Source organism: Exophiala spinifera (assembly GCF_000836115.1).
Source record: "Exophiala spinifera strain CBS 89968 unplaced genomic scaffold supercont1.2, whole genome shotgun sequence".
Lineage (NCBI taxonomy): Eukaryota > Fungi > Ascomycota > Eurotiomycetes > Chaetothyriales > Herpotrichiellaceae > Exophiala > Exophiala spinifera.
The window spans coordinates 1,876,155-1,890,508 of record NW_015622514.1 but is presented as its reverse complement, the minus strand read 5'-3'; the positions used below and the strand labels follow the sequence as shown (position 1 = coordinate 1,890,508).

Below are 14,354 nucleotides of genomic sequence, written 5' to 3'. Positions count from 1 at the left end.
TCATTCTAGGGTGAAATTGAGGCTGCAAGGCCGGATATTCTGGACTCGAACCAAGTCCACTTCGGCCTTTAATTCCTCTACCTTTGGTAGGGGTGGTCAGTCCGCTCACGACTATCTTTCGTTTTGGGACGCAGTCCTTCGCAGATAACCGCTAGCAGGATTGGGTAGTGTACAGAAATATTCATAAGGGGAGATTCGAATGTCGACGCGATCTGAGAGGAGATCCAAATATCCACTACCAGTACGAGCGTCCAGGTAGGATAGATACATCAATCATCCCACCGCATTTGCGTCAACTCCCTCCATCTCCAAGTCGAAATCATTCTCCTGACCACCATCTGGAAACAACCTCGACAGTCTCGACCATATAAGGAAACGCGCTATCCAGGAGACAAACACGAAAAATACATGAAGGGTCCTCACACCCAAAGTCGTCTTTGGCATGAAAATGTACGGTGCGTATCCCCAAAGCGGGATTCTTTGGCGTTGCTCCACATACGCTCGCAGTCTCTTTTCGTACGTTTCAAACGCCACGGGACTCCGGTGTCTCGAAAGCTCTTGAGCCAGGACCCATCCGCCTATGATTGCCAACTGGTTCCCTGCCCCGGTGAACGGAGTTGGAGCCCAGGCAGCATCGCCCAAGAGCACAACCCGCTGCTGCGACCATCTCTGGAGTTTAACCTGTTGAAGCTCGTCCGAGTAGAAATTCTCTGCAGCCATCATCTGCTCGATGACGCGGGGTGCTTCCCAGCCCAAGCCACTGTACAATTTGGCGAGATGCTCTTTCTGCTTTGGCCTGTCTCCAGTAGCGATTGCTTGGTGTATGTCAGGATGGTCGCCACCAATATGCATAAGGTACACCGACACTATCTTGTCGTCTTTTCCAATCGGCCGGATCCAAATGTTCCGTCGACCAGGGAAGGCGCACATTCGAGAATAGGGCCAATCCCGATCTTCTTTGGGGATGGAGAAGTATGCGACGTAGGCGTCGACAGGCTTCAAGCAGTTGAGGACTTCAGGGGGTCCCATGGTGAGCCTTCTTGTGTGGGACTTCACTCCGTCGGCGCCTATCACGAAATCAAACTCCTCCTTCCAGCTGGATCGCTCGGTTCGGTTTTGGAGTTCTACCGTGATTTTGTCTTGTGTCTGTGTTAGACTCTGTACCGTGGTTTCGAACTGATACTTCACGTTGGCAGATTGGTCCGCGGCTTCGTAGAGAACCTCGGTCAAGTCACCTCGCATGAGTTCGAGGTTGCCCGTTGGACTGTAACTGCCCGTTGCCTCGAGGCGACCGCGTACCCGGAAGTTTTCATCGTTGAACTCGAACCCGAGTTCACCGGTTTTCTTCTCATTTAGCTTGTCCAAGATGCCCATGGCTTTCACGACCTGAAGTGCAGGCTCCTCAATCTCGATCCCTTGTCCTAATTTCTGCCCAACCTTTGATCGTTCAATGACGACTACCTCAAAGTTATGCTTGGCCAACCAGAACGCTGATACGGAGCCCGCCACGCCCGCTCCAACGATGAGTATCCTCTGCGATGGCATCGTGGTACCTGAGATGGATACGGGCAGGTAAAAGCAATGTTTGACGAAGGGTAATCATGCAAAAGGAGAAGGATACGGGCAAGAGAGAGGGGGGACATCGTGACTGTTTGCAGATAGGCCTTACCCCTGACATTGTACGCACGGTAGAGTGACGTTTACACTCTCCCGAGAGAGAGATGGTATCGGCCGTGTACCTAAGCAGTTCGGGCCCGAATCTGGCCCCCCTGAGATAGACGATGGCGCCATGACTCAAGGAGCCTTGTAGCACTAGCAAGGTCGACCAGATCGAGGAATTGGTGGGATGTCGTAACCAGCAACATGCGAGAATCGTGGAAGTGCTAACTGGACACACAAAGAGAGAGGTTAGAGAAGACATAAACGACTGAGTCCTCCTACTGTACTTTCATAGTTAGTCACACAGGGAGCCCATGTTCATCGTCCATACTTGGAGCCTTCACATTAACAGGTTGGGTAAGCGAGCACCGAACAAATCACCGGCCAGGCTTACAGAATGCAATCTAGCCTCAAAGGCTCCGTGCGTCTGGGTCACAGAGATAGGGTTTGGTAAGAGAAGTGCCTCAAAGCGGAAAACGGGACATTACTAAGATTCACTGGGGATATTTATTGACAATCCTCGGGACAAGCACTCTCTCGTAACGCCGCTTTTCAGAAATGGTGTAGCAAGCGTCTTGGGTGATACCGCTCGGCAATATCAGAGTCTCATGATGAGGCAGACTCGAGGACGCTTCCTGTGGGTCCAACCCGACAATGAGGGGAGGACCGACTCGACGGTGGTGCGGTCGCACATTGCCACCTCTTTTCATCGCGATAGGCGATTGACGGACGTGAAGAATTTCAATTCGTACAGAATACTGCAGGGTCACAAAGTAGGTGAACGATACGAGTTCGCCTCACCGTATTGAAACCATGAGCGACCCTGACCGCGTCTTACCCAGGGAGGAATCCACCCCGCCGACACAACACACATTATACAATCCTATCAGCGTGAGCATGAACAGGACCGAGAACAGCACGGTACCGAGTCTGTTGCAATGCAAGGACGAAGGCGGACCCCAGTTACCGCGGCGTCTGGTGGCTCACAGAACTCGCCCAAACCAACCACGACAGCGCCGTCGCTGTCCGCGTATAGGTTTGCAACATACGATGACCTGCAGCACAACTCACTGCCTCGGCTGGCTTTTGAGATGGATGAGTACTCGCATGGCATGGTAAAATACCGTACGCCGTGTTTCTATTTTACTTGTTTTGGCATCCCTCAGCTGACATTAAATGCCAACAGTGTTCACGAACTGGATCCCATCATTGTACCCGCAAAAACTGGCTACCGTTCACCACCACCGACTTTTTGAGATGGTTTACACTGACAGCATAACATGCGCCATCTTCCTCACATACGGATTCAGTCAATCTGCTTTTGAGCTTGTGGAAATCAATTGCCAGCAGAAGTCGCTCACCAGCGGAGATGGATCGAGGAAGCGGTACTTGTTCAGGTCCAAGGAGGCCTGCCTCCGAATGATGCGTGAAATGTTTACTACTTCTTGGCCTATGTCCGCTAGACGACTGTTCTTTGCGAGCGTCAGCCTCTCAGGCTGTGCATTCATTGTCAACAATCCTGAAGAGGGACGTATGCACCTTCAGGGCGCGGTGAACATTGCCGAAGCCATTGGGGGGTTCCGTAATCTGGGCGAACTTGAACTAGAGGCATCGTTGCTGTGGGACGTTCATCTGGCCTCCTTGACAGGCCAGAAACCAGTAATCAGCGGTATCGAAGTATCGCACATTGCCCAGACACTCCTACCTCAAGTCCCGGAGTGGCTTGTGGACTCGGGTCTGCGATTCAGCGCTCTCTTCGAACCCTCTTTGTCTTCAGATGACAAAAGCGATGTCTGCGGTGCCCTTCGAGGACTTTTCTACGCCGCAGAGCTAATCAACGCGGACTCGACTCAGAGCGAAGACAGGATCAACGAGACCCTGATTATCAGGACCTTGGTCGCGGGCCACCAGCTGAGTCGTTGCGCTCCGACTACGAACTCGACTGATGTCGCCCCCGAACACAACATTTGTACGCTTGAAAGCCTGAGACTGGCAGGAATGCTTGCCATTTTCACCACCCATCTCAAGGCCACGAGGAAGATACATCTCTTTGAAAAAGTATCCAGAGATCTTGAGGTGCTGCTGCGAAGGTCAGACGTGGAGACATGTTGGAGGCAGTACCCTGAGATTATGATGTGGATCTTTTTTGCAGGAGCGCACGGCTCGCCGAATGTGTACCGTACCCAGTGGTTCATTCAGAACATCAGTCGAGGGGCTCACTCGCTAGGCATCGACGACTGGCACCAGGCAAGAATGGTTCTGAGAAAATTCCCCTACATTGTCAAAGAATTCGACAAGCCTTTTGAGGATATGTGGAATTCATCCCAGCCAGGATTTATGATCTAGACCATAATCCACGCGGAAGAAGATAGAACGCGCATTTAGCATGGGGTAATCGAATCAACATGGCCTCAAATCTGCGGTAAACGGGAAGCAAGCCGTCCTTATTGACCTAAGAGTCCATCGTACAAATCTCTCCGCCTCCTTAGTATCATGTCTGGCGACGGAGCTAGGCCATACACTTCAGGGCATGACAAAGAGCTTTACTCTCTTGTGTCAGTGTCCTTGATCTCTGCTCAAACTCTGGCCTTGCTTGGCCAAACCTGCCGAATTCCTTTAGTTGTTCTGTGTGCCCCCCCCCCCCCGGAACGTGAGAAAGGGCGTCTCAGAACATTCGGGATTTACGGCAAGCCGATTTCGGCCGACCTTGCAACAAACGCGTAAAAGATTTTGCACTTCAGTGATGAGCCAGAACCCATATCTGTTCAAAGGGCTCATCAAACTCCTCATCAACGCATGGAAATCTCTTCAGCCACTCCCTTATTTGGACCCATTCCTTCTTCGACGCTGGCAAGTCAGAGGCGGCTCGAGAGATGCGATGCAAGTAAGACACTCCCCGTTCGTTGCTCATGGAGACAAACGCGCCCAGGAAAGACGCCCAGATGTCCATCAAGGCCACCAAGGGTTGTGGCCCTCCGGTGCTCACATCATCGAGTTGCCGCAGCCTCTCCAGCAGCTCGGTGGCGACCCGGTCATACAAATGTTGCTTTGGAGTCCCCTTCAGGTGGGTGGTGTGGATCAACAAAAGACCCGAGAGCCGAATGCATTCCATGGCCACACTGTGCCGATCGACATGCAGCTGCATGGGGAGGGGAGGGGAGGGGGGATAAGTAAGTACCAGGAAAGGCAAAGACCGATCAAAAACATCCGAAGAACTATCGTTTCTCGTAGTTGGTCCTGTCCACCAAGACTCGTGTAAACGTTGATTATCTCAGTTGCGGCATAAAGCTCCGCCATAACGGCAATAAAGGACGACGACAACGAATCCCCCACAGGGCCCGAGCCGCTGAGGAGTTTGCCGAATCGGTACGACGATCTTTTTGTAAATTCCGGCATTTTGGGAAGCAATGCGTCCACCACCGGCGCGAGCTGGTCATGAGGTACAACGGGGCGACTGCCACTCAGACTGGCCAGCAACACTTCGTTGAGCAAGAAGATCTCCAACAGCAAGGCGGGAATGGTACCGAAGCCTCCGTTCCTGGAAGCAGTCTGAGCGGAAGCCTGTAGGTGGAGGCGCCCCTCGTGGGGGTTGACCATGAACTCACACCCGGCCATGGTCGTGACAGCCGTGAACATTTGCAGAGTCGAATAGGCCGAGAGTTCCACGCCATTGATGAGCATTTGGATGGTTATGACCGTGTACTTGAGCCAGTATTTCTCGATCACGGCCGTGGCGTTTTTATCCACCAGAGCGCCGGGATCCTTGCCTGTACCACCACCCTCGGTCGCGAATCCTGTCCGGGCAAATGCAGCGGTGAGAGTGACCGACAGCAAGAGTATGTCTGTTATGACATGTTCAAAGTATGCTTGCTTCCGCAGAGTCGACGACCTGTGAGCGCACAGCTCTGGCAACCATACGGTAAAGACTGTGGTTCGGTCAGAAAAGATGGCCTGGAATTTTGAAATGAACCCAAAAACAGGCATAAGCCGGTAGTAACTGGGGGTTCTGAGCGTCAAAAGTCTGAGCTTACCGTATCGCAGCATACTTGTCGAGTACTCATCCAGCCATACTGGTAGCTCGTGGAAAGGTTCCATTTGGCTCGTCCAGGTGATAGATAGGCTTCGACTCGTGGGTTTCTGGGATACGGTACCTCAGTACAAACATTCAGTCCTTTCCGGAAGCAAGCGATACTGACAGTGCCTTTTCCGCCTCCTTGCTCAGGACGAGACGCCTGTGCGACCACTTCTGAGGAGCTCTGGTCGTCCTTTCGTGGATATGGAGGAGACACTCTGCGGTCGCCAGTGTCGGTCTTCTCGCTGTTGGCTGCTGCATGGAAACGATTCTGCCTGTTTCTATCAAGTGAGCGGCCTTGACGCGAAGAGGAATTGCCTAGTTGAGGCACAGCCGGGTATGCCGTACGGTTCTTCGACTCAAACAATCGAAAGATGGCTGTGAACCTTCTGAGTTGATGCTGACGCCGAGCAGCATGGGACTTTGCGGCTTGCTTCAGCCTTCTGACCACCTTTGACGCGAGTTCCGCCGGAGTCGACTTCTAGCCATAGATATCGATTTGAGGGGCTCATTCCTGATTCTATGCATGATCCAGCTCGGCAGATGAAGTGAGTAGAGTACCAATGGTACGAAATGGAACTTGGCATCGCTTCTTTGGCATTTGCAGACCTATTATATCGGCACTGACATGGAGCCCACAGATGCAACGAACAAATCTTGCTCTCGATCTGATCTGATTATAGCGTGAGCACAACAGATCCAGCGTGGACCGGGGTGAACGAACAGGCTCTCGAGTTTGTTGTTCCATCTTGAAACCCATTGGATATGGCCCATTAAGAGAGTACCAAGCGTCAAGGGGAGGTGAAATGCCCGCCTCGGTCCTATGTCAGTGGTGCAAGACTAGACCGCATATAGAAGGAATATAGCTTGGCACAACCCACCTCCCGCAGAAGATCCCGGGTATTCTTCTCCGAACTGCCCCTACCCCGACTTCATTCGACCCTTCAATGCACACGAAATTGGACCTAGTGTGGATCGGCCTTCGTGGATAAGCCTACATTCTACCTTGTTGAGGCCGAACCAGTAGCTTGCAAGGTTTGTCGAGCCATCCAAGCCAACTACGTTAATTCACCGTTGCAGAACTCTATCGCGTTCTGTGTGAGAACGTGCTTCGGTACCGCTGTACAGAGTCCGCCGATGACCTACTATTTATCGATCACAGAGGCTTTCCCGCCACTTCATGTTTTCTGGTTTGAAATCCCATGACGTGGCTCTTCGACAGGCGTAGGGCTTCCGGAGGTTGCCTCGACAACTTCGACAATTCTTGTAGCGTGCTCAGAAAGGGACTATGCTCTGAGGGCATATGGAACGTATTGAAATGAACTTGCCCAAGAGAATTCACGAGGTATCGCTGAAATTCAGCTGAGAATGCTTGATCCTCCTCGCAAAACATATAGATAGATAGATTCCACGCCCTTGTATGCAGAGTATAGTGAATTGCTGCTGAAAAACTCTATTGGACGAAGATCCTTCACTCTGCGATACTGCGGATGGTTGGGATCTTTAGCTTCTTTATCGAAGTGCCCGGCTGATTCTAAGGCTCGAAACCCACGAGACAGCTTCGTGTACGGAAAGATGAATCCATTGGAGTTGATTCCAGCCGGCAATATGTGATGGACAATGAGGGGGACCTGGTCAAACGGTTGATCTTGGATTGAAGGAACTGAGCATCGTCGTCGCCTCTGTATTTCTCGATGAAAGATATTGAGGAATCCCAACACATTTGTAAGCATATCTTCAAGGTGATGCTGAACATTCGGCGAGCAATAGTGCGATCGCTCCCGGATCGACGCGCACGTGGCAGTTTGAACTTTCAGGTTGAGTGGCCTTTGAATTCAGCAATGGTTTCATGCAGTAAGGCTGGTCGTCACAGACAAATGACCTGCCGGATTAATCAGAAAATCGCAGCGCGACTAATTTTGTGTGGAGCCAGAGTGACACTTGCACCATGTAAGAACCAGACCCCAATGCCAGTTGACCCTATACGACCTTGCAAGAGGGATCCTTGTCGTTCGAGGTGATGGAAGCTCGAAGTAGAGGTCAGAAGGGAGCCAAACAGGGCGTTAAGCAGGACCGTTGCGGTTTGCGGTTGTCTGTGATGGGGTGTAGTCCATAAAAGCTTTACCTCCTGTGGTAGTCATAAAGCTTGGAATTTGAGAATCATTCGCTTGGGGCGAGGTAAAAAGCACACAGGGGTGAGAAAAACGCGCCAATAGTATTGTACGGTTTACCATATCATGAGAGCAGTCATCGATCTCGAAAGCGAGTTCAGGTCATGAGCGGTGCTGCACCTCATCGTAGAACCCATGTTGAGAGGAGCATTATCAGGGGACTCTTGTAACTTTGAATCGTTTCATATTTTCTATGGGCGAGTGTTAAAGCGTGAGTTGCATCTGCAGGGTGAGATGAGGATGGGAGAAAGGCGGGTGAGTGTTGATAAAGCGGCCACGTCTGCGTAGGGTTGGCGGGCGACGAGGCTGTCCAACCAGACGTCAGTGAAAATAAATAATCCATACAGATCCTCAGCATCGTCTAAAGTTGACGATGAGGCGGAAAACAAGGACGAAGTGCTCAGGCAGTCCTCAAGAAATCGCTGGACGATAGGCTTTGTATCACTCGCGACAGCAGGCGCTTATGAGGTTGTGAGGCTCTGCGTCCTGCCAAGATCGGGTGCTCGTATACCGTATTGGTTTGTCCCACGCGAAGTTCCGTCGCGTCTCTTCGCATCGACTCTATTACTATTGCTACACTATCATCCGACATTCAGTCAGGTATGCGCTCTTCCCGGACACTGTGACTCTCCCCCTAGGATGCCAAGGCATTGTGGACTTGAAAGGCGGTTGTTATGGCTTCTACAACCTCCATGAACAATTGGATTGAGCAGCTCGCTGCCTCCCTTGTTCCATTGTCAGCAAGTCCCGCCGCTCACCGTAAATACAAAGAGAGTTTTGCCAGGAAGATTAAGTATCATGTTCATGCCCGAACAAATCAATTTGCTGTCGCGGAGAAGCTCACCGGACTTGAAGAGAAATTTCAAGTCCTCAATCTGGATGATCTGGCCCAAGCACTGTACACGCGACGTCGGAAACTGGAACAGTACGAATATCGCTGGATACCCGATGCCTTGGATCTTTTGCTGCATTTATCCGATAATCCAGCGAGATACAACCGGGTAGAGGATCTTGCTGGGTTTCGATCGCAGCCGGACAGCCCAGGCCCATTGAGATGGGCTGATGTTGAAGCTGATGATCCAATTGATCGGCAGGACGATATATGGATGGTCCCCGAGTACAGCGATTTCAGCTCTGATGATGATGAAATTGCGATATCGAGCAATTCGACATCTCCAGCAACTGTAAGGGAAAGACACAAAGGGAAATATGATCTCGGGAATATCTTCGACCAGAGCGATATCGCAGACGATGATTTCGTGCGTTCTGAACTCGAAACTGCACAGTTCTGGCGCCATGGGACTCAAGTTGTTGCTATCACCGAGAAACAAGTCATACGGGAGGTCCTCTTCATGATGAACGGTCTTCAAACGTCTATCTTCAGACTGTCTGACCGTGGCATCCGCTTGGACCAGAACTATCAGATTGCCCATCTGAGAGCCCAGACATCAAGGACAATCTTGAGCAATGCCGCGCTGCTTGGCTCCGAAGTTGCGTGGATACGCCGCTGGCTTTCACTCAGGCAAGATTCAAGTGTCATGCAGCTTTTGCAAAGCCGCATTCGAGGCATCCTGGAATTGTTCGACCGCTCGATATGCCAGATGCAAAATGACATCCTGCATGAACGCTCTTCCAATGGTGTTATTAGCCTCCTCCAGACTCTTGAAGCCCTCAAGAAGAAAATCGCGCCCTTACAAGCTGTCCTCGAGGTTCTGCCGCGAATCGCGCCCGATGATCCCGTCTCTGCGTTGAATGCTTTACATAGGCAAATCGAGCTTGCCGGTGCTTGTGGCGCAGCCCTGGCTCTAAAGACACTGACGCCTATATTTCTCTCAGCACTAAAGCTCTACTCCGCCCCAATAGATACCTGGCTACTCACCGGGGCGGTTGAGAATACACGCCCCTTCTTCATCAAGAGGACCAACAAGCCACGCAATGCAACCACTTTGTGGCATGACTGGTTTGCAATATCAGATGACGACAAGCACGTACCAGTTTTTCTCAGGGCCTTCGTCCCGCATGTCTTCGCCACCGGTAAGACTGCCGCTTTCCTCCAGCATCTCCAGCAAAAACCGCTGGACAGTGGTAGCGACTGCCTCGGCCTCTGTGGCGCAGTAACAGAAACAGCACACCTTCTCGAGCACTCAGCAGTACCACTATCCGCTACTCTAGAGGCCGTCTTCAATAAACACCTCACCGGCCTGCTCACCACGTCCACTGCTGCGCTGAAGGACGTTCTCGAGTCGGCCTGCGGCTTGAACAAGCTCCTCGACGCCTTCGACTACCTATATCTCGGCAAGGATGGGGTGATTTTGGACAAGATTGACTTCCGGCTGTTTGACCAGATCGATCGGTGCGTGGAGATGTGGAACGATCGCTTCCTCGTGGCCGACCTCGTGGCCGAAGCTTACCACGCGACGCCGTGCGTCGACGCCGACAACATCTCCGTCACCTCATCATACACCTCATCCCGGAGCATGGAAAGCCGCCGTCGTTCAGTGAAGATCCTCACGTCGCTTACACTGTCGTATCACCTCCCCTGGCCGGTTGCTAACGTCATCTCACCCGCGTCAATCACTGTGTATCAGCGCATCGCCTTGACACTCTGCCAGATCCGCAGGGCAAGATGCATTCTCGAGCGCCGCGCGTTCTTCCACGTTCAGAATGCCCCGCTGGGTACAGATCCGGGGGACCAACCGTTCGCGCGCGCAGTGTACATGGGCCTCGCGCACTTTGTCAATGTCCTCTACGCTCATCTGACGACGTGTGCCATTGGGCCGATGACACGGGACATGCGCGGTCGTCTCACGGCGCCTTCGACGGGGAGTGTCGACGACATGATCGCCATCCACGCCGTGTACGTGCGCGATCTGGAACTTGCGTGTCTGAGCAGCGCGCGCGTCAAGCCCTTGCGCGATGCCGTGGTTGCGGTTCTCGATTTGTGTATCCGGTTCGCTGATGTCGTAAGTGCGCCGACGTCTGCTTCCACGTCTGGGCGAAGAGGGTCCGTCGACTTTGAAGCTAGCTCCTTCATTTCTGCGAGGAGCCAGCGTCGGAGGCGTCGCACGCGTCAAGAAGGCGAGTCCGACGACGACGACGACGACGACGAGGAGGAAGATGACGGAGGCATGGGCGAGGGTTACTCGACCTTCATTCTGGACGAGGACAGTTCGGTGCGAAAGGAGATCCAAAGAGTCAAAGACGTCTTCCAGAGGCATGTCACGTTCCTCCTTGCTGGGTTGAGAGGTGTCTCGAGGACTGCTGGCGGCGTTGGCGACGGGTTGGAATTGCTCGCGGATAGTCTGGAGAGCGTTTTTCCGACAAAACGGACTTTGTATTCTTGACTCGCGTCACCGGAATGTGTACTGAAATGAGCTACGAAAATCAGGATATGGGGACGCACCATGTTATAGAGGCGGAGAGCAATGAACGCACAATGATATGATAAACCTCTCCTTCAGTACTTTTTCTATCCACTGTACGGGTATCATTTACTTTTCTTGTTCATGGTCTAACACACTCCTGAAGGACGAGATGACAAAACCCCTCACGATGTTCTCTGCCACTTTGTTTCCTCGTTGCCATCAGCCGGCTCGCCGTTGCCGTTTGTATCCTCCTCCTGTCTCGGGCGAACGGTCCCAGCACCAGGACCGAGGTTCTCGCCTTCGACCTCTTGTTGCTGTTCTTCCTCGTCACCATCTTTGCCAATCCAATTGCCTTCTTCGTCAAAGTATTCGTGCATGTTCTCGGCAGTGATCCAGCCTCCACTACCTGGCATCGCGGGCGGCAATCCACCGTCGCTGGCGCCGGGAAACGCAAGGCCGGTCTGGAACAGATGACTTTGGTATTGGTCTTCGTCCTCGTCACCAGGCTCAACCGGGTCCGGGTGCAGATTCGAACAGTTCGACAGCGCATTGAACATGGCCGTGACGGGCGTCTGTAGAGGTTTGTCCTCGGTCGCAATGGGGTCGGCATTGCTGTCGTCTGTGGCCTGTTCCGGAGGTCCGGAGGCGGTGGGGACTATGGTGATGGATATTGAGTCTGGCTCCTCGTCTGTCTCTTCGGAGGAGGTGACCAGTTGCATGTAGACTCCTTGAGATGGCGCAGGCGCATCGGCCGACGAGGCTCCCAAGGGTTCAGGTGCCGGGAGGGATTGTATCGCATGTAGAGAGATTGAAGGGTAAGGAATCGATACGCCCGAGTTTGCGGACGCCGAGAACAAGTACAGCTTGTCCGACGCGACCCAGACATCAACATCGTCCAGGACCTTTTGCGACTGAGCCTCGTTGCTGTCTCCGTTGGCGGTTTCCGTGCCGTTGGCGTGCGATGTGGAAACAGCCTCGGCCTTTGAAAGAAGCGGAGCGAACGCAGGTAGGGATTCGACCTCGTGCTGCAAAACCACAATTTTGCTGCGGTCGCTGTAGTAGTGAAGAACCGGAGGACCAGAGTAAAACGACGCTGGTGTGGTTGCTTGATGCTCCGCGAGCGGGGTGAAGGAGGAGGTTTTGGGCTGCTCTGTGAGTACTTCCATGGCGGCGACTGTACGTATGAGTATGTGCTGACGGCCGTGGAATGTGCAGGATCCTGATTTCAGATACTAACGGGACAATCACTGTGTGCAACAAGTACTTTGAGTGGCCTGCGCCCGGAGCATCGTTGACGAATTTTTGCGGAGAAAGTCAGGACTCACATGTGTGTTTAGCAAATGAATTTAGTGGCGGGCAATAAGGTTGCATTAGCGGCCGTTTTAGTGTCACTTAGTGGCCATTGTTTGGTTACGAGAACACGTACAATAGGCCGGGCAAAGGCGAAGGTGAACGGCGCAGTTGGCGTCGTTTCGAAACTTATTACGAGTACATGGGACTCGTGGCAATGAATTGAAATCGCTGTGGACAAGTTTGCTTCTTCGACTTCTCGTCCAACACAACTCCAACACCACCATCTGTCTCTCCTTCCACGTCGATGGCCTACGGATGAAACTGTCCCCCTCAGCGCAATGGCAGTCGCTCGACCTGTCCGGTATCTGGGGGCACTGTCCGTCATATTGCTCTTCTTCATCGTCTTTCAGTACTTGCGTCCACCGCCCAACCTGACTCCGCCGAATGCCGGTCCCGTCGAAGGCAATGGCGGCAAGATCAGCAACATGGAGCGTGATCCGCTCCTAGATCCTGTCGGTGAGCCAGATGGGCTTCTCTGGCGACACACCGACCACGACTACTCTCCCGGCAGCACCAAGTCTGCGCGAATCAATGCTACTCTCCTTTCCCTTGTCCGAAACGAAGAACTCCACGACCTCCTTCCCACCATGAAACAGCTTGAAGAGACGTGGAACCACAAATTCAACTACCCCTGGACCTTCTTTAACGACGTCCCATTCACCGATGAGTTCAAGAAGAAGACCCAAGCCCTGACGAAAGCAAAATGCTCCTATCACACGATCCCAAAAGAGCACTGGGAGATGCCCTCGTGGATCAGCAAGGAGCTGTATGACGAGTCTGCCAAGATCCTGAAAGAGAACGACGTGCAATACGCCGGCAAAATATCCTACCACCAAATGTGCAGGTGGAACAGCGGCATGTTCTACCGGCACCCTGCACTTGAACATACACAGTACTACTGGCGAGTCGAGCCGAAGGTCAAGTTCTTCTGTGATGTTGACTACGATGTCTTCCGTTACATGCAAGACCACAACAAGACGTACGGGTTCAACATCAACCTGTTCGACTCACCCCAATCCATTCCCTCCCTGTGGCCGGAAACCATCAAGTTCTTGGCCTCGCATCCTGAATACCTGCACAAGAACAACGCCATGCAATGGTTGACCGACAACACACGACGACCAGACAACAATGTGAAAGCACACGGATACAGCACATGTCACTTCTGGTCTAATTTCGAGATTGCAGACTTGTCCTTCTGGCGGGGACAGGTGTATGAAGACTATTTTACACATCTGGACAGATCGGGTGGATTCTTCTACGAGAGATGGGGAGACGCACCAGTGCACAGCATTGCCCTGGGACTGTTCGAAGACTCGAGCAGGATTCATTGGTAAGCACCTCCGGCGGTTGCTCGTAATGAGTGGCCGAAGAAAAGAATACTGATTAATGGTGTTTGCAGGTTCAAGGACATCGGGTACAACCACATCCCGTTCTACAACTGCCCTAATTCTCCAAAGTGCCGAGGCTGTGAAGCTGGAAAGTTCTACGCCGGTGAATCATGGTTGCAACGAGAAGATTGCCGACCGCTCTGGTTCAAGTATGTTGGAACTGGGTAAATGCGATGGGCGAACCCTTTTCTTGTGGTTCATTTATGCGCGCGCATCGAGCGGGATTCGGACGGCATGACCTACATACATAGCTACCACCTACCTGAGGGATGCATGACATTGGGACCAGGCGTTTGCGTTTGCGGGGGTGTTTCTGCTTCTCGAGAGCTTGTAAATATGTTGT

At 52.5% G+C, this 14,354-nt stretch overlaps 6 protein-coding genes across 6 annotated transcripts; 3 read left to right on the top strand and 3 right to left on the bottom strand.

The window, feature by feature from the left end:
- Positions 1 to 273: 273 nt before the first annotated feature.
- On the bottom strand, positions 274 to 1,545 carry PV08_02988 (uncharacterized protein; the record flags this gene model as incomplete). Its single annotated transcript, XM_016377345.1, has 1 exon — positions 274 to 1,545. One exon carries the CDS (start codon positions 1,543 to 1,545, stop codon positions 274 to 276), a length of 1,272 nt encoding a protein of 423 aa, XP_016238915.1.
- A 1,052-nt stretch (positions 1,546 to 2,597) lies between these two features.
- On the top strand, positions 2,598 to 4,005 carry PV08_02987 (uncharacterized protein; the record flags this gene model as incomplete). Its single annotated transcript, XM_016377344.1, has 2 exons — positions 2,598 to 2,784; positions 2,846 to 4,005. 2 exons carry the CDS (start codon positions 2,598 to 2,600, stop codon positions 4,003 to 4,005), a joined length of 1,347 nt encoding a protein of 448 aa, XP_016238914.1.
- A 391-nt stretch (positions 4,006 to 4,396) lies between these two features.
- On the bottom strand, positions 4,397 to 5,754 carry PV08_02986 (uncharacterized protein; the record flags this gene model as incomplete). The annotated part of the gene is made up of 2 exons (XM_016377343.1): positions 4,397 to 4,778; positions 4,838 to 5,754. 2 exons carry the CDS (start codon positions 5,752 to 5,754, stop codon positions 4,397 to 4,399), a joined length of 1,299 nt encoding a protein of 432 aa, XP_016238913.1.
- A 2,822-nt stretch (positions 5,755 to 8,576) lies between these two features.
- PV08_02985 (uncharacterized protein) lies at positions 8,577 to 11,246 on the top strand (the record flags this gene model as incomplete). The annotated part of the gene is made up of 1 exon (XM_016377342.1): positions 8,577 to 11,246. One exon carries the CDS (start codon positions 8,577 to 8,579, stop codon positions 11,244 to 11,246), a length of 2,670 nt encoding a protein of 889 aa, XP_016238912.1.
- Positions 11,247 to 11,449: 203 nt separating this feature from the next.
- On the bottom strand, positions 11,450 to 12,433 carry PV08_02984 (uncharacterized protein; the record flags this gene model as incomplete). Its single annotated transcript, XM_016377341.1, has 1 exon — positions 11,450 to 12,433. One exon carries the CDS (start codon positions 12,431 to 12,433, stop codon positions 11,450 to 11,452), a length of 984 nt encoding a protein of 327 aa, XP_016238911.1.
- A 465-nt stretch (positions 12,434 to 12,898) lies between these two features.
- PV08_02983 (uncharacterized protein) lies at positions 12,899 to 14,179 on the top strand (the record flags this gene model as incomplete). The annotated part of the gene is made up of 2 exons (XM_016377340.1): positions 12,899 to 13,953; positions 14,023 to 14,179. 2 exons carry the CDS (start codon positions 12,899 to 12,901, stop codon positions 14,177 to 14,179), a joined length of 1,212 nt encoding a protein of 403 aa, XP_016238910.1.
- Between the last annotated feature and the right edge of the window lie 175 nt (positions 14,180 to 14,354).